Source organism: Sinohyriopsis cumingii, chromosome 12, assembly GCF_028554795.1.
Source record: "Sinohyriopsis cumingii isolate HCF-2022 chromosome 12, ASM2855479v2, whole genome shotgun sequence".
Lineage (NCBI taxonomy): Eukaryota > Metazoa > Mollusca > Bivalvia > Unionida > Unionidae > Sinohyriopsis > Sinohyriopsis cumingii.
In genome coordinates this window covers 76,598,593-76,619,276 of record NC_142972.1, presented here as the reverse complement: position 1 = coordinate 76,619,276, position 20,684 = coordinate 76,598,593, and the positions used below count along the sequence as shown (strand labels likewise).

At 34.8% G+C, this 20,684-nt stretch overlaps 1 protein-coding gene across 1 annotated transcript in view; it reads left to right on the top strand.

Moving 5' to 3' along the window:
• Window positions 1-1,104: 1,104 nt before the first annotated feature.
• The window catches only part of LOC149786785 (adhesion G protein-coupled receptor L3-like), a 103,486-nt gene continuing 83,906 nt past the window's right edge, over window positions 1,105-20,684 (top strand). Inside the window, exons 1-6 of the mRNA XM_089977288.1 lie at window positions 1,105-1,210; window positions 3,581-3,694; window positions 8,921-9,037; window positions 11,985-12,119; window positions 14,092-14,226; window positions 17,335-17,433. Of these exons, the coding sequence (XP_089833414.1) occupies window positions 17,427-17,433 (7 nt within the window). The 5' untranslated portion in view covers window positions 1,105-1,210; window positions 3,581-3,694; window positions 8,921-9,037; ... (1 more) ...; window positions 14,092-14,226; window positions 17,335-17,426. The remainder of the gene's footprint in view (window positions 1,211-3,580; window positions 3,695-8,920; window positions 9,038-11,984; window positions 12,120-14,091; window positions 14,227-17,334; window positions 17,434-20,684) is intronic.

The window sequence follows — 20,684 nt, the reverse complement described above, 5'->3', positions numbered from 1 at the left end:
GCACTGGGGCATCACGCCGCATACATGTAGCATGTTGTCCCACCCAGTCACATTATCCTGACACCAGGTCGACCAGTCCTAACACTAAACTCTTAATGCTGAACACCAAGCGAGGCAGCTGTTGGTACCATTTTTGTAAGTCTTTGGTATAACTCGGCCGGGGATCGAACCCACGACCTTCGGCATCCGAGGCGGACACTCGAACCACTAAGCCACCGGAGCGGTTGCACTTGGACATCATGCCGCAGACATGTAGAATGATGCCCCACCCATAAGTAATATCCTGACTCCAAGCCGACCAGTCCTAATACTGACCTCTTAATGATGAACATCAAGTCAGGAATTTGTGAGTACCATTTTGTATAAGTCGTTGGAATGACTTGGCATGGGTTCGAACCAGCGACCACCCGATTCCGAGGCGGGCTTTTTAACAGCTAGGCTATAGGACGGGTCGGAACATGCAGAGCCATTTCGTAGGTAAAACACTATAGAAAATGATAGACATTTGAGAACTGTTTCAAGTAACACGTTAAAGCACTCGTGTTTGTTGATTTTCTGCTATGGAGCTGAGGTTCCATGGCAGATCTGTGCTACCATAAGTCAAGCCAGTTGCAGCCATGGTAGTGTATTCTTAAATAAAGCACTAAAATCCGATTGCCTCGACGCTAAATAACCTAGTTGTGTCTCTGTGAGGGCAATGAAGAAAACAAATAGTTATGGAGCTACCCAGTATAATAATAATGGCTGCAAAATACCGCGAATAAAGATAAGGTCTTTTGTTCATGTTTATTCCGAATTATGCTTCTACACTATCAGAAATGAGAAATAAATATTATTATAAGGATGCCTTCCAATAATGTGTTACTTATTTCAGCCCTGTTTTCTCTCAAAAACGATAATACCCATGGTAAAAATTGAAAAAAGAAATATAGGGTTGAAGATAATGTTTTGGTTTCCTCCTGACTGGATGAAGCTGGAAGTAGCAAATTCGACATTTACAGCTCACTGAAGAAGAAGACGCCCTGTTTTAGTTGTGTGCTACTTTTAGTTAATAATTAATCCCTTTACTTAACAGAGTTGAATTCATTGTGCACCACTAGTAATGGATGCAGCGACAAATATGCAGAATGCAAAGCAACTACGTCTGGAACTAATAACACCTGTCAATGCAGGACCAATTACTCAGTTGTTGGAGGTTATTGCAGAGCAGGTAAACACACTTGAATTAAATATATTCTAGTATTTAAATTACATCACAGGTAGACGAGGCAAACAAAACATTTTAATTTCATTTCCTCATTATAGAATATTGAAATAATATTTCCCTTCTAGGGAGAGCGAGATACACACTCGAAAGTAATGACGTTTCTTCATTTTCAAATTGCAATCACAATGTTCATTCTTATTTCTTTCACGGAAGCATACCTGAAGCAGTGGGATATATAGTAGCATCTTCATCCTAGTCGTCAGCAATGACAAAGTCCCTTGCAGCAATTTCATGAAATAAATAGATTGATTAAATATGCTGGAAAGTTGAAATTATTAGTGCTTGACATGAGAAGAGAAATTATTCTTATTTCGAAACATCCCCTTTGGTAAAAACAAGAAGGAGTATTCACGTCATACTTAGGATATATATCTGTGGATAATCGTCAATTATATTAATTACTATTCGTGGCCATGCATGTTAGCAACGATTTTCAATCGGAATGAGGGATTGTAAATTGATTGTAAATTTTGCAAGAACTGTATCGTTTAGGTATTAAGGTTTTCCAACCTGTATTCAACTTTTAAGTTTTATTAATATATTAATCTAGTTAAACATGAAGTTTCCTTCTTTCTTAAGGACATGTCTCTAATACTTCAACCTTGTTTGCTCAAATCAGTTGTTGAATCAAACGGACAACACAATCGTGCTCACGACTGCATATTATTTACAATAAATATATCAAGCTGAAAAATGGTATAAATAGCACAAGCATCCAATAACTGATTCACCACGAACGCCATCATTTGTGTAATCACACATCTTCTTTAATGGATGGTCATAACGTCATTTAGTTTTCACGAAAAAAGGCATGGTATATAGATGGTCCAATATCAAATTAGTGTGTCTTTTTTCTTTTATTGTAGATTGTAAATATTAACCACGCTTCTCCTCCTAAATTAATGATCACATCAATATGATAATGTCATGAAAAGACACCTTATATCATGGGAAAGGACCTAAATAAAAATGGTGCTGATCTGACATTCAACATGTCTTACATTTTGATCGTCTGGAACAATCACTCTTCCTTCTAAGCAGAGGGTCTTATGATATGTGGAATGCTTACAAATGGTGTGCAGCTGACATTATACGTGGCTTCCAGGGCAGCCATCTGAAACTTGCTTTATTGCTAATCATTATATTTGGATGGTCATACTGACATATGGTTTTCACTGATACACGGATAACTCTTATGGTATTTAGTTAGGTCCAGATAACTATCGATCCGGTTTGAAACTGCCACCATGTTGTAGTCCTAATTAAAAATAGTCCTGATCAGACACGCAATATGTCCGGCGTGAACACCTTCTTAAAACTGTTGAAATCACACCTCATGCTTTTCCAATGATCCCATCGATATAGTATGTAAGTGAAAGTGTTTCTGTTTTGATGTATATCATTACTCACACGTCAGCTATCTTGATAAACGTTGTATTCTTCATATCAACATGGGTGTTTCACGTGCATACTTTTTATATTGTTCAGATGGCTCTTGCATATAATGACACATATATTGGTCACCACGTCGGCTATTATTCACATGAAGAGTACCAGTCCTTTTCATATTCTGAACTATCACTCCCTGTCTTATCAATACGTGCTTTGACTACATCACTTACTACAGGTTATAGTTGGTTGTTAATAAGAATTTGTTCTGTATAAAATCCAAAATAGTAACGCTTGCGGTTATCTTTATAATATTGATAAGGATACATCGTCTGATTGAAAGGTTACACTAAAAAAATGAATATTTCATTAGATCACTGAACAACTCTTTTTCAGGTCCTAATTTAACTTTTTCATAATCTGACCGCCAACATGGAAACAATGATGAGATAGTGACTGATTTTACGTTGGATTAAAGATTTCGTGAATCTGTGAAATCAAAACGTTTAGGAGGGACAATGAAAATTCAAAACAAATTCAAGCTGAATCCTGACGATTATTGTATATATCTTTGATATGTTTTAACGAAATTCAGACCATGAGGAGCAACCAGTGTATAATTCGAATATATGGTCTTCAATCTGCAATCGTAAAGTAGTGAAACCAGCAATTTACGCATGACTCAATAGATACTTTATTTGTCTAGAATACAATGTGAAAAATCAAAAGACACTCCCAGTATTGTGAAGTAAATTCCAAACAGACTCGAAAGTGTCCTATCACAGTTTATATGAACATAATGTTTGGAATGAATTCCAACAATCTTGAATGTCTTGATATATCACAATGATATAAATCCGTATGTCTTGATTATAATCATTGTGGTTGTGTCTTAATGGTCTTTCCATCATCATGAACTTTCAGATGTTAGTGCAAAATGCGATGTATGCTTTGGATGTTCCAACACGTTTGCAAGTTGTAATGTCACTTGTCAGTGTAAATCAGGATATACAAGAAGCGGAACCCTCTGTAAAGCAGGTAAGAAATTCTTTATAATGCGATATTGCCAAACGTTTTCAATGATAATCAGGTGATATACCAAAATGCTACAAAATATACTGCTTAACCAGTACGTCCAACTTATTCTGCTAATATACACAATTTGATTATATATTTTTTGAAACATTTAGCATTCCAATCTTATCATATAGGTTTAATACACCCCTGGTATTTATGCCTATCAATCAGTCTGTAATCGAATCAATCGAAGTCCACTAAACTTCTTTTTCTCATGTTGATGCCTTTGATTAAACTTCATTTTTATGAAAATGCATCAACCTGTTTAAACAATCATTGCATGACCGAGAAAATAAATTTCATCCGTTGATATAGCACGATCTTTCCTACGTTATGATGGGTCAGTTAAAGTTTCTCTTCAAGACACAGTCACTAATCAATCTATATCAAGGGCACTTTCGTAAATGTGCAAGGGCTTGTTTCGTGTTGTTGTTGATGGTGTATTTTGATGTATGTCAACGAGGACCTCGTGCAGCAAGCAAATGGAGTGTTATTGATTTTTTCTGTGTCTTATGACAATGTCACTGTATATAACTGACCAACACTAGGTTAAGAATCATTCTGATGTAAATGTTTTATCCGTAATGGATTTGACCTCCCCTTGCACTGAATGTTCCGCTTTTCGTGCAATATATAATACCACAAATTGGAATTTGTGAGTGTAGTTCAGTATATACCACTAGTGGAACCCTCTTAAAATCGCTAAAGTATTTTGCATGATATTACCTTTTTAAATATTAGTCGTATTAAAAAAAAACATGTCATAAGAACAAATATTACAAGATATTTATTATGATGTTTAGGTGACACTTCTACCGAACAAAGTGATGCTTGTATCTTTAGATGAACATTCCATATTCTAATCTTTCTAGGTTTAATATATCTACTACAATACTGAACTAATTCTTTATGTATATCTGTACAGAAATTAAGACTTATCCTGACCGAAACATGACTGATTCTAAATAGACTTTCCCTAGGTGGTGTTTGAACTTAATATTCACCTATAGATGTAGCATGTTACATACCAATGTATGTTGTAATTCCTATTCAGACTGCACTCGTTGCACATGTTAGTGTAATTCTGGACAGGCCCCAAAAATAACCCTCAACAAGTCAAGTGAACAAACACATATACACAACCACGCTATATCTACAACATTTTCTAAAGTCTCATTCGCAGCTGAAATGTATTTCTGACCTTTCCTAATATGCACTCATGCACGGGAGGCAAGATATACAGTGTAATAAAATGTGGTACTGGGTAAAGGATTCCATATTTCCCGTTACAATATTCTGACATTATGAATATTTCAAAGCAGACCCCCTTCATTAAATATATGAGCTACAATTTATTTCGTATATTTTGCAACCTGAATTTCTTAAGATTCATATGTTTACTGTTTCCCTGCTGGGGACAATAACAATGTTGGCGGCAAACTATTGTGAAGTTTAACGTGTTATATTCCTGGCGTTTCTATCAATTGACTCACTATGCATACCAGTCCAAATAGATTGAAAATCATTCTGACGAAATAAAGCTTTTCATGTATTATGGATTTCACCACAACGTCTCAATTTAAACTGAATTTTCTGATATTTGTACATGTTCAACTTTCCCTGCAAAGCACATGAATTGTTTACAATTGAATTGTTAAGCAACTCATATTTTCATTTTGCACACTAGTACATGTTGAGCCTTTAGAACAGATTAATGTCACTGCATGACCTAAGTCAAGAAATTAAACATACTTCATAAAATATTGTTTGTTAAAAAATGTCATATTGTTTTTTGACCACACAGGGCAGTGTGCCAATTGTTCAGTATCACAAGATAATAGCTCGGAATTTCTTGTTAATCTCTCACAAATACATATCATAAAGATAGGTGCAGGAAAAGTGTCTTGAGCAGCAGATGCCCCTCTACATCGCCTTTATAGACTTGACAAAGACGCTTCACCTGGTCAGTCGGAGGGACACCTCAGGCTCCTGCAGAAGATCGGCTGCCCGCCACTACTGCTCGCTTTCGTCACTTCGTTCCATGAGAACATGCACAGTACAGTGTGCTTCGATGGCGCAACATCGGAGGCCTTCCCATTTAGCAGCGGAGTGAAGCAAGGCTGCGTCCTGGCGCCGACGCTCTTTGCCATCTTCTCATCCATGCTACTCCAATACGCCTTCAAGGACTTCAGCGAGGGAGATTACAGTCATACGAGGGCTGACAGCAAGCTGTTCAACATCGCCCTTCTCCGTGCTAAGACTAAAGTCATAGAGGCTCTCATCCGTGAATTGCTCTTCGCCGACGATGAAGACTTGATATCGCACACGGAATATGGACCTAAGCAGATGGTATGCCGCCTCACCCACGCCATTAATGAGTTTGGACTAACCATCAGTCTGAAGAAAACGAACGTCATGACGTAGGACGCAGACCCTCCCTCCACAGCCATCAATGGATAAAACCATGAAAGTTGTTGTTGAGAACTTCACATACATTCGGTCCACCATCTCCAGCTCGCTTTTCCATTGATTCTGAGGTAAACGTCATGATTGCCAAGGCAGCAGCAGTTATGGCCAGAATGAATCAGAGGGTCTCGAACAACCCCAACCTCATTGACAAAACCAAACTGCGCGTCTGCTAGGCCTGTGTGCTCAGCACACTCCTCTACATCAGCGAGTCATTGACCACCTATGAGAGCCAAGAGAGGAAGCCCAATAGCTTCCACCTGAGATTCCTGCGGCGCATCTTGCACAATCAATGGCAGGACTAAGTACTCAAGACAGAAGTTTTGAAATGAGCCATCATAAACAGGATATTCTCCATTCTCAACTAGAGGCGCCTTCGCTGGCTCGGCCACGAGAAGAGAATCGACCCAGGCCGCATTCCCAAATAACTGCTGTACGGAGAGCTAGCATAAGGCGCACAACTGACTGGACGGCCAAGTCTTCGTTACAAAGACGTCTGCAAGAAGGACATGAAGACGGCCAACATCAACGTAATCGACTGGGTGAGCTGTGCTAACGAACGCTCCACTTGGCATCTAACTGTCAGACAGTGGGTTCAGAAAGCCGAGGAAGCGAGAAACACTAACCTCGCTGCAAAGAGAACCAGGAGGAAGGCGGAACAACAACAGCATAAACAAGCATCGACGCTCACCTGTAGCAAGTGCAACATAAACTGTCACTCTAGGGTCGGACTCTTCAGCCACTCGCGAAGGTGCAGATAGGACACTCAACCGGTAGTTACAGTTGCCGACGAACCCTATCATTAAATTTCACTAGCAGCATCCAAGCAGACTAGTCTTAAATAACTGTGAAGTGGATTTGCGGCGAGAGATTTTTGTTATTTACATATAACCACATACAGGACAAACTTTACATGCGAATTATATTATGGACGCTGAAATATGTTTTAAAAATATGACAATTGATTTCCAGTGAAAAACAGTGGGACATATGTTGGTACTCCTTGCTTACAGATTAACATATACTGCACATTAAACTATAAGAACCCCTTTATTTATCAAATTATAATTCATTTTTATCATTCCTTATATTCTGTGGAAAAGAGCTTCCCTCAAGCAGCACATTATCTCTACGAAACCCAATAGCGATATCTATGTTTTTAACGAGCATATTTTCATCACTATGTTTAATGCCTTATATGTTGAGAATTGCTTGATTCGAAGGAAATAAGATCGATTGATTGAGTGGTTAATTGATTGAATGATTTAAGATTGATTGAATCATAATAATATTTTTCCATGTTCCACTCCTTTAGAATGGTTCTAAGAGTAGTATAATAAAATTGACATTGAAACGCAGGACATGCATTCACGTTGGAATGTAAATAGCCGTCGATAAATAAGAGGAGTAAAAAACAATTCATCTACACTATCTACTCTGAAATCTTCAACATACACAAAGATACGTTGTTAGTAATGAAGGGTACATTGAATAGTATATGTATGAGTCATGTCAGTTGATGCAAACCCAAGTCAGTAGCAATTAATATCAAAATAATGAATTCAATGACTGCAGAAGAACAGAGAATATTTTAACTTAGTAACTCTGATGTATTGGAGAGCATAACTGTCTCGCCATGCTCACTGGTTGCATAAACAATGTGTTCATTACATTATCTAAAATATTATAAGCTATTCTATATATGTCACAGGCAGAAATCATTGTCTACAATCACTATCTCATTGCGCTTACCGTACAATGCATATTCGTAACATTGATAGATTATGTATGGTCATTCTTGCTGTTACATTAAGAACACTGTATACCATGCAACATATTGATTCTTTTCAGCTGATGATACATACGTTTAATTCAATGCACCTATTCACCAATACTCACTATAGGCGTATAAAGTGCAGATTTATGTCGGCACAGTCGATACGTATTGTTTGTGCAAAACATCAAGTGCCCTATATTTCTGATTTTTGCATATTAATTTTTAGAGGATATCTTGGTTTCTTTCTCTGTCCCTTATATGCAGATATCACCTCTAAGTTTATAACTATTTTCACCATCTGAAACCTTTGTTATTGCTACTCTTCCTGTAGGGATGGCTAGGTTTCGTATTGTGTCATCGCACTGAGCATCATACATAGACATACCGATCTTCATTTGTTATTTCAAAATTCATCAATGAAAAGAAGAATTCATAAGAAAATATGAACATATAAATATTTAGTCTGACGTCAAAATAGGTGGTGTCCTGTTTAATGACTAAGGCATCGAATACATGTTACAATTGCAGTAGAACAAGGTAAATGAAGATATCATCATCAATAATTTTCCATTCAATGAATAAATGACTTTATTTTGAAAAATGAACCTGTTGCAGCATGTTGCTGTCGAAAAATGCAATTGAACATGTTAATTGTTTCTAATGATTTTCAATTGACGTAAGAAAGGCAAAGTTACAGGGATAGCCCATTGAGATTCGACAATAAACTGACAGCTGAGTATTATTTGATTTTATCTTAGTAACTCTAACTGTTATGTAGGTAGAGATCAATGCTTTTGAACTCGTCGACCCTCTCATAACGATGCAGCGGTGTAAGAAGTAACCCTATTGTCCTGGTCAACATAGATTTATGATCATCACTGAACGTGATGGTTTCCTGGTTTAGTTTTTCCTCAAATAAATACAATGTTTATTTGCATTTTCAGATGTTGGTTTAGAATGTGATGCAACCAATGGATGTTCCAGCATTAATGCAGATTGCACTAATGGCACTTGTCAGTGTAGTTCAGGATACACCCAACATGGAACCCTCTGTAAAGCAGGTGAATTGTTTAAAAAACCGTATCTAATGTCGTACGCTATTGCAATCATTATTATCATGTAAGCTTGACAGTATATTACATTGAAACGTGCTTCCACAAATATATTTTATGTTTGTACTACTTCTCAAGGACTGAAGGGGCATAACATTGTTTTTATTCATCATAATTTAGCAGTAATGCTGGGTCGCCAAGAACGTTCTCACAGTTTCAACCTGACGGTCTACCTTACCCTACATAGAGATCGTGTCTCAAATATAGCTGCCAATATGGAAATCATATAAATCCACTCACTGAATAACTTACAGAATAGATGATCATATTGTCATATCGTTTTTAGGAAAGACTGCTAATTAGAGGTAGATGGTCAGAAAAACAAATGGTGCCTCAGTGGAGTGTTGATATCTGCAATCGTTAAAAACTACAGTGTTCATTAAGTGCATAATTATCATACTTTCCTTCAATAATTATCAGACAACATTATCAGTGTTTTAGAAAGAACAGCCCCTGTACAAATATGTTTTAGGTTTTATACTACTTGCCAAAAGATCTGATGACATGGGACGTGAATGTAGATAACCAAAATGATGTTCTGTCTTTAAATTTGTCACACATTTTTCACTTGAAAAATACTTTGCATAAATCAAACTAGTGACTTTCAAGCATCATATAACAGAGCTATCCCGGTAGCCATCATATTTTTAACCACATATCTTCATAGGTAAAGTAATATAGAAAAGGATACGGACACTTGAGAACGGTTTCAAGTCCCACATTATTGCACCTCTGTGTGTGTTGCTTCTCTGCTATGGAACTGAGGTTCAATGGCGGCTCCTTGCTACCATTGGTCCTGAAAGGGTCAGCCAGGGTAGTGTATTCTTTAACAAATTCTTAAACCCAATTGCCTCGACACTAAATAAAATATTTGTATCTCTGTGCGGTAAATCAGGAAAACAAACGGTTATGGAGATAGCCAGTATGTTATTAAAAGCTGCAAAAGACCGCAAATACAGATAAGATCATTTATTCATATTTATTCCGGATTATACTTCTCCACTATCATGCAGGAAATAGGGATATTATTATAAGAATGAAGAGACTATATTGTATTAATATGTTTCTTCAGAAGGGAACTCATGCGAACATTCGCTTTGTTAACAACTAGAAAGAATAGTTAGATCATAACGATGCTATATATCTGTGGATATTCGTAAATAAGATGGATTAATATACAAACATGTTTCACTCAGAATGAGGTCATGCAGATTTAAATTGATCATAAATTATGCAAGAACTGTCTCATTTACAAACTAGCGTTTTCGAGTCTTTATTTAGCTTTCAAGTTTTAGGAATATATTAATTTAGCCAAACATGATTTTTCTTCTTCATTCCTAATGACATATTTTAATACCTCACACTTGTATGTCTGACACAGTTGTTGAATAGAAGTGTCGACACATTTGTGCACACGACAGCATATTCTGTTCAATAAATGTGTTGAGATGAAAACAAATACAAATCATTGTCTTTAGCTGAAGATATTGTGTGTTAATCAGAATTCCAAAGTTAGAATTTGTTATCCGCAGATATACTTTCTGTTTAACAGAATATGTATAATTGCAAAGAATAATCCAATGAACACGTCTTTCTTTTGGTGGTTTTCTACTTTGAACTGTAGCTAACATTATGAATAGAGACAAATTCCAGCTCTATCGGCATGAAATTTGATTGCATTTTGAAATCAGTTGTATCTCCATACTAAACTATTGCAGTCTTTTTCATTTTACCAGCGGCTTCTAACAATCCTCCGTCGATTGTCACCGGTGGGAGTTATTGAGTTACTTCTCTGAATTGTTTATTTTGCTGACGTAACACATGAATTTCTAAAGCGAGCAGCCATACCAGTTTGAAATGTTAGTATTTCATGCAGAAAACAACTGTATTGAAGTTGGCATTAAGGTATATCAAAGTTGTCAAAGTGTTAACGTATAAAATAAGCCAATGACTAAAGCCTGCTTACTCAAGTCAAATCGAACAATTTTAACCAACTGATTTGCTCTCCATTGTACACTTTAAATTGAATGACGTCAGAAGAAATGAGAAGTGTTTTTTTTTTCTTTCCACTGTTTGTCATATACGCTAATCTCTTTGATATAGCAATGCCTTTTTATAATATCTGTCTATCAATAGTATCTGTCGTAGGACATATTTTCACCATTCGATCATATTTCTTCTTTATTCAATTTATTTTGGAAACATACAGGGCTGGACGATGAATGTGTATAAACATGTGTGAGGCAAATTCCTAAAGCAAATGAAATAGTCATTCGAGAAATATGTTTCATTTTAACTTTGATGAACCTGTGTTTGTTGTTTCATTGATATGGAACTGAGGTCTCTTTGAGATTCAATGCATATTTCTGGTACAGGTCCTGTACTGTATTCTTAGGCACATCACTTTAATCCAATTGCCTCAGCACTTAATGCTCTACTTGTGCCGTAGTGCCCGAAATCATCAAAACGGAACTAAACCAATATGGAGCTATTCAGTATGATATTATGGACTGCATAAATGCAAATATGACGCATTGATAATTCTGGGTCATGTTTATTCCGGAACATAGTATGCCACTTTCAGAAGAATAATGGGGATGATACTCTAAGCATTAGGAAACGGTCTTCCATTTGCTTATTGCTTATTGGTGCATTGCATACTCTCAAGAACGCCAATAACAGCCCGATGTCATGATTAAACAATTTCATTTTGAAAAGAAGGTTCTAGATTCCTAATTATTACCTCAGAGTTTAAATTCATATTTGACATATCGCCTGCCTGGGTGTAGCTACAAATGGCAAATTAGACACTTACTGCTTCCTGAAGCAGAAAAAGGCCTTTATCAATTAATTATTGTGCTACGAGCAGTTAATAATTAAACCCTTTGCTTAACAGATTTTAATTCATCATGTACCACCAGTATTGGATGCAGAGACCAATATGCTGAATGCAAAGTACCTACGTCTGACACTAATGGCACTTGTCAGTGTAAGAACACTTATACGGTTGTTGGAGGAATTTGCAAAGCAGGTAACACATGTTTGATATAAATAAGTTTTCCTAATAATAAGTATATAAGGAGGACGTCATTTTACATTCCTTTATTTCTGTAAACCACACATGAAACCAAGACCTTTATTTCTTCATTTTCAAATTGCAATCGTAATATTCATCGTTCCTGTCACTTTTGCGCCGTAGCTGAGGATTACGAAATACAGTAGCATATGTGCTGCATACTTAAACAATGTCAAATGCTTATGCTGGGTCGTCTTAACGTCATTGTAGATTGTTTAAATATGCTGGGAAATTTAAGATATTAATTCCTCACATAAAAAAGGAACTTATTTTGCGTACATGCCATTTGAGGTTAACTGGAAATAATATTCACATGAATATTATATTTAATTTTGGATATTCGTTAACTCGCGTGATGACTAGTTGTTGTTCTACAAATCAGAAATGATAGTGTTCGGGCGGAATGAGTTCACGTAGATTTCATATTGATTAACTATCTGCACGAGTAGTCTATCTTTCACTACTTTCGTTGTTTCAGTGTTTACTTGATTTTTACGCTTCATCAATGTATCAATCAAGTGAAACATGACATTAGGTTCTTCTTGCTAAGGTCGTATATCAAATATTTCACGCTTTGTGCTCAACGTAGTAGTTAAATCGAAAGAAAAGAAAAATAAAGATTTGTAGACACGAATCGATATTCTATTTTGCTCCATAATTCTGTTGAGATGGGAAAGAGTAGTTGAGGATGGGGTAAAGTATAAAACAAGCCAAAAAAAGGTTGTTTACTCATGTGAAATTATATGATAATTACAAACAAATGTGTTCTCCTTTAGATACCATATAATGAATGACATTAGGTTCTTCTTTGCTAAGGTCGTATAATTTCATATTTCACGCTTTATGCACAACGTAGTCGTTGAATCGAAAAAAAAAGAAAAATAAACAAAGATTTGTAGACACGAATCGAGATTCTATTCTGCTCAGTAATTCTGTTGAGATGGGAAAGACTAGTTGTGGATGGGGTAAAGTATAAAACAAGCCGATAACTATAGGCTGTTTACTCAAGTGAAATGAGAACATAATCACAAACAAATGTGTTCTCCTTTAGATACAATATAATGAATGACGTCAAACCAAAAGATAAATGTTTTCAATTTCTAATACAATAATCTCTTTTATGTAACATTTAAATGTTTGACTGTCTTTATATCCATAATTTTTCAAGTAGTATCTTCATTCCCCATTCGACCACAAATTTCTTCTCTATGCTCGCTGTTGTAATATATGATGAGGTTCACAAGGAACAAGTGCAACTATTTCTTAAGTAAATCACTACAAAAAATGAAATAGACATATGAGAACTGTTTCAAGTTCCACGTTAACGAACCTGTTTTTTTTTTAATCCTCTGCTATGGAGCTAAGGTTCCTTGGCGTCTCCGTTCTTCCAGAGTTCCTGCCAGGGGCAGCCAGGGTAGTGTATTCTTAAACAAAGCAACTAAACCCAATTGCCTCGACACTAAATAACCTATTTGTTTCATCTCGGAGGGCAGTGAAAAAAGGACAATCCGTTATTGAGCCACCCTGTTTTATATTAACGGCTGCAAAAGACCGCAAATAAAGTTAAGATCATTTGTTCATATTTTTTTTTTTCCGGATTATACTTTTTCTCTATCAGAAATGAAAAAGGGATATTTATTCTAAGTATGAAAACACTATCTTCCATTAATTTGGTTCTTATGTGTGCCTTGTTTTCTCTCTATAACGAGAATTACCATCCGATAAATGGGTTAAGAGATGTAGTTTGGAAACGTAACTCTAAATCCATAATTAACTTGTCAGGGTTGAAAAATATATTTTGTATACCTCCTGACCTAACTAAGCTGGAACTAGCAAATTCAACACTTACAGCTCACTCAACTAGAAGAGGTCCTTTTCGCTTTTTTGGCTACGTTCAGTTAACAATTAAACACTTTATACTTCACAGATTTTAATTCATATTGCACCACTAGTACTGGGTGCAGCGATCAATATGCTGAATGCAAAGCATCTACATCGGGCACTATTAACACATGTCAGTGTAAGAGCAATTACTCAGTTGTTGGAGGAATTTGCAAAGCAGGTAAGACACGTTTGAAATAAATATATTCTAGTATTGAAACTACATCTCAGGTAGAAGATATAAACAAATGTTTTAATTCCATTTAAATAGTATGTGAACATTGAAATAATATATCACGTCTAGGGAACGATATTTCCTCACACGAAAGCAAAGACGTTTCTTCATTTTCAAATTACAATATCAATGTTCATTGTTTCTTCTCTTATTGAATGCAATGCATTTGGAGATATAGTCGTATCTTCATCCTAGTCCTTAGCAATGACAAAGTCCCATGCTGCATATTTCTTGAAATAAATTGAAATTGATTAAATATGCTAGAAAATTTAAGTAACTAGTTCTTGACATTAGAAGGTAACTCATGCGATCATTACCTTTTTTCAAAACTAGGAATATAGTTAGATCATAATGACGTTTTATATATATATATATATATATATATATATATATATATATATATATATATATATATATATATATATATATATATATATATATATATATATATATGGATATTCGCAAATTAGATTGAATATTATACATAGACATGCATGTTAACAAAACTGTTTCCGTCGGAATGAGATCATGTAGATTTAAAATTGATTATAAATTTTGCAAGAATTGTTTGGTTTACATATTAGCGTTTTCCAATCTTAATTCACTTTTCAAGTTTTAGGAATATATTAATTTCGCCAAAAATGAATTTTTCTTCTTCTTTTCTAATGACATATTTTCATACCACACATTTGTATGCTTGACTCAGTTATTGAATCGAAGGGTCGACACATTTATGCACACGACTGTATATTCTGTTCAATAAATGTGTTTAGATGGAAAATAATACAAATCAATGTCTTTAGCTGAAGAGATTGTGTGTTAAACAGAATTCCAAAATTCGAATTTGTTATCAGCAGATAATTCTTTTCTGTCTAGCATAATATGTTTAATTGCAAGGCATACTCCAATTAACACGTCTTGCTTTTGGCGGTTATCTATTTTCAATTGTAGCTACCATTATGAACAGAGTCAAATTCTTGCTCTATCGTCATGAAATTCGATTGCATTTTGAAATCAGTTGTATCTCCATACTAAACTATTGCAGTCTTTTTCATTTTACCAGCAGCTTCTAACAATCCTCCGTCGATTGTCACCGGTGGGAGTTACTGAGCTACTTTTCTGAATCGTTCATTTTGCTGATGTAACAAATGAATTTCTAAAGCAAGCAGCCATACCAGTTTCAAACGTTAGCATTTCATGCACAAAACAACTGACTGAAGACGGCAAGAACGTATATCAAAATTGTCAAAGTGTTAACGTTTAAAATAAGCCAATGACAAAAGCCTGCTTACTCAAGTCAAATCGAACAATTTTCACCAACTGATTTGCTCTACATTGTACACTTTACATTGATTGACGTCAGAAGAAATCAGAAGTGTTTTGTCTTTCCACTGTTTGTCATATACGCTAGTCTCTTTGATATAACAATTCCTTTTTTAAATATCTTTCCATCCATAGTTTCTGTCTTAGTACACATTTTCACCATTCGATCATTTATTTCTTTTTTATTCAATGTTTATTTTGGAAACATACAGGGCTTGATGATGAATGTGTACAAGCATTTGTGAGGCAAATTCCTAAAGCAAATGCAATAGTCATTCGAGAATTATGTTTCATGTTAACTTTGATGAACCTGTGCTTGTTGTTTCATTGATATGGAACTGAGGTCTCTTTGAGTCTCAATGCTACCATATTTCCAGTACGGGTCCTATACTGTATTCTTGGGTAAATCACTTTTATCCAATTGCCTCGGCACTTAATGCTCTACTTGTGCCGCAGTGCCGGAAATCACCAAAACGAAACTAAACCGATATGGAGCTATTCAGTATGATATTATGGACAGCATAAATGCAAATATAAAGCATTGCTTACTTTCAAGAATTACAATAAGCTCCCGACATCATGAGTAAACAATTTCATTTTGAAAAGAATGTTCTAGATTCCTAATTATTAACTCAGAGTTTAAATTCATATTTGACATATCGCCTGCTTGGATTTAGCTACAAGTGGCAAATTAGACAATTACTGCTTCCTGAAGCAGAAAATGCCTTTATCGATTAATTCTTGTGCTACGAGCAGTTGATAATTAAACCCTTTGCTTAACATATTTGAATTCATCATGTACCACCAGTATCGGATGCAGAGACCAATCTGCAGAATGCAAAGTACCTACGTCTGGCACTAATGGCACTTGTCAGTGTAAGAACACTTATACGGTTGTTGGAGGAATTTGCAAAGCAGGTAACACATGTTTGATATAAATAAGTTCTCCTAATAATAAGTCTATAAGGAGGACGTCATTTTACATTCCTTTATTTCTGTAAGCCACACATGAACCCAAGATGTTTATTTTCTTCATTTTCAAATTGCAATCGTAATGTTCATTGTTCCTCTCTCATTTGCGCTTTAGATGAGCATTGCGAGATATATAGGATATATGTTGTAGTCTTCAACAGTGTCCAATTCCTATGCCGGGTCGTTTTAACGTCTGTGTAGATTGCTTAAATATGCTGGAAAATTTAAGATAGTAATTCCTGAAATTAAAGAAATTATTGTGCGTACATGCCATTTGATGATAACTGGAAAGAATATTCACATGAATATGGTAGTTAATTGTTCTATATTCTTTAATTCACGTGATGACTATTTGTTGTTCTACAAATCAGAAATGATAGTGTTCAGGCGGAATGAGATCACGTAGATTTAATATTGATTAACTATCTGCACGAGCAATCTCCCTTTCGCTAGTTCCGTTGTTCCAGTGTTTACTTGAGTTTAACGCTTCATCAATATGTTCATCAAGTGAAACCTGAAATTAGGTTATCCTTTGCTAAGTTCGTATCTCATATTTTTCTCGCGTTATGCTCAACGTAGTCATTTAATTGAAATAAAAGAAAAACAAACAAAGATCTGCATACACGACTGTATATTCTTCCCAGTAATTGTCTTGATATGGAAAACAATAGTTGCTGATGGGGTAAAGTATAAAATATGCCAATAACTAATAATGTTTACTCAAGTCAAATGATATAGTATTACTTGGGTCACAACCAGGTGAGACCTGTAAAAACGAAACTGACAAACGTGGAACAGAATGGTCAAGAACATTGCAAGGCACCTACGATAACAAGTCCTGCCCAACTGGAATGTCAGGTACTGTACAATTATGATGTCATGTTAATCCTTTTTTAACACATCACAATATTAGTTCATGAGTTCTCCTTAGCTAACTAACCGTACGAAATTTTCCACATGGATTGGATATGGAATCCATCTGTACTTTTACAGAAATATCCATATGGACATTTGTATTTTATTGTTGAAGCACTATTATGGAATTCAGTAAATCCATATGGAAAAATTATGGATTCCGTACGTACTCCGTTTGGAAAATCTCATGGAATAAGCAGATTAGTCCATGAGATCTGTAGGTTGTCCATATGAAATAAAATTAAAATTCCATATGGAATTTGGCAATACTCCATATGGAATTTGTGAATATTCCATATGGAATTGTCAAATATAGCATATGGAATTTGTAAAAGGTCCATATGGAATTTGGTAAAAGTTCATCCCGTATGAAATTTTCCAGGCATACTTAGGGCAGATTTCAGACGGGGTTTTTAACGCTTTCTGCCTAAACCATAAAATATCTGCTTCAGATTTCTATTAAACTGCCTAATGATTCTTAGACATTATTGGGAATCAATGATAAATATTCACCACAATTTTTAAAATGGGTCATAAATTTAATTTTGACAAACATTATCAAATAAGATTTAGGTTTCTCTTGTCCTCATTTTCTTTCTCGCATACAAAGCCTAATTCATGATGGCATCACTTAAGTCTTTTTCATTTCACTGAAAAGTCTTGTGAGATTTCACAAATATTTGACAAAAACTTTTGTGAGATTTCATTAAACGTTTGATCATTATATAGTATTTTACTGAAGTTTTTCTAGTTTTTCATACATTTCAGGAGGTTTCAAATTAATAATGAATATGAATTAAACATGACTTTATCAACCAAGATGATATTAAGTTCGCGTGATTTTTGTTTACAGATGTTGTAATTATATGACATCCAAGGCAATAATAATAATACTAATAATAATAATAATAATAATAATAATAATAATAATAATAATGACTTTATTTAGAGAAGGTAACTTAATTATTTACAGAACTAATTTACCTTGAGGATTTATATATGTTATGTACAATATAATGTGAAGAATCTGGCTTGCCACTAAATAATTAAGTGATTTTAAAAATCAAAGTATCAAGCCTGGAATATATGCAAAGACATCTGTGAACACATAAACATATATAAAATATAAAATATGAATCTGCATTGAAAAATTCAACTGTGAAAATAATGCAAAAGTACAAAAAAAAGCATCCATTTGAGACATGAAAAGAAGAAATACAAGAAGCCTGCCATGTCACTTGTACTGCAAACTTGATGTTTGAATAACGTGGAAACTATGATGCTGTTGTGATCTCTTGAATTAGTCATTGTTCTATAAGCAGCCGTGACAAACCTTTATCATAATATAAGTACTCTTATTTTACACCGAATTCCAACACACCTAGACTATTTTGATAATATACACAATAATGCTTCACGATATTGAACGATAATTCTACGTGTGGGCCAAGAACATTCCGCAAAGATATGACGATCTTTGATAGACATGGGTATTTCGCAACAATACCCACCAGTGATCTATACGTTGTCCTCCTTAAATTCATTCTGGAAGTTAATCAGTTTTGAGTTATATAACTTCGAAATCATTCTGGTTCAATTCTTTGTCCTATTTAGCACGTTAGCCGCTACTGTAAAGCTCTTTAAAAAAAGGCAAAATGATAGTAATGACGCTCAGTTTTCATACAGACCGACCAATTACGTTATACTCGACTTTGCATTCAAGCTGTTCTCATTGCCGTACATTTTCAAATGGTTATTCAAACTCGTATCCCGCTCGAATCGCCATGTTTAGCATTCCCATCAGTTTCCGCTACGTAACGATTCATTGGGCAAGTACAACATTTTGACAAATCAGAAAGCTCTTCACAACGATCATCTTTTAAATAATAAACGGAACAAATACTTATTAGAAAGCTCGATGCGGAATGGGACCGGATATAGCATTATTTAATAATAAGTTTCGGACACGATATTAAAAGAGGGTCATTATCGAGGAGAATCAGATTCAGGTCAGGAGAATAGCGAAATTCTGATATAAAAATTTAAACCAGAAAACTAGAAAACTTGTTTGAGGGAAGTTAAATCCAGTTTAAGTTATAAAAAAATACAACAACAACAATAACACAATTTGATAAAGAAATATAATACAGAAAGATGTGGAAAGAAGTTATTGTGCCCAAAATAAACAATACAATTTACAGCTATCAGAAACAGGGAATATAAATGCTGCTAAAAATCATTCAAATTGTACAAGAAACAAAAAATAAATGTTATTATATCTTATTGATATTTTTTTACTAAAATATCAGTGATATTACAATCAGAAAATATCACTATATTTTTAGAATTTTTGACAAACTTTCAGTGAAATGTCAATCACAAATTCCCAGTGATATTTTAAGAATTATTGGCAGAGTCACTGAAATTTCAATCACAAAATTTCACTGATATTTTCAGAAATTTTGGTAAAATCTCCTAAAATACCACAAACTTAATGAAAAAGGACATTTGAGTGAATGTCAAGAAATGTTCATTGATTTTGCTGAATATTAAGTCACATTTTCACTAGGGTACGGTTTTTATAAAGCATATTTTAATAGGAAGTCGAAAAAATTACTTTTCAGAATAAACATCAGATCAAGCCCAAAATCCGCCTCGCACCAATTTTTCTAAGTCCATAGATTGATCTATGCTTGTACTACCAGATATTAATTTTCTGATCATGTTTACATTTGCTCTATTTTTCTGGTCATGTCTTTGTCTTTTTCTAAACATCTGTGGAAATAAATTAAAGAAACCTGACATACATTTGTTTCTTCGAATTTATATGAGTATATATTCATCTTCCACATCAGCTACACTGGCATATACATGTACTCTAACTCCCACAAATATTATATTTGAATCAGATAGTTTAGGTTACTAATTCTTCAGAGAGTATTTTCCATGATGCTATAATACATTAGCCTGCTTTCCATATGGAAGTGCTTATCGATTAAAGTTGCAACTTTATTCGATATGGAATTTTCACCTGCTGTGAAGTACTTATGGAATTGATATGGAATAAATTGTCTGATTCCATAAGTTTTTCAGTCCATATCTCCTCCATACGGATTCCTGAAGTATTCCATACGGAATCCATAAGAAATTTATGTACGTGCAGACAGATTTATTTTTGGACAGTACATATTTTC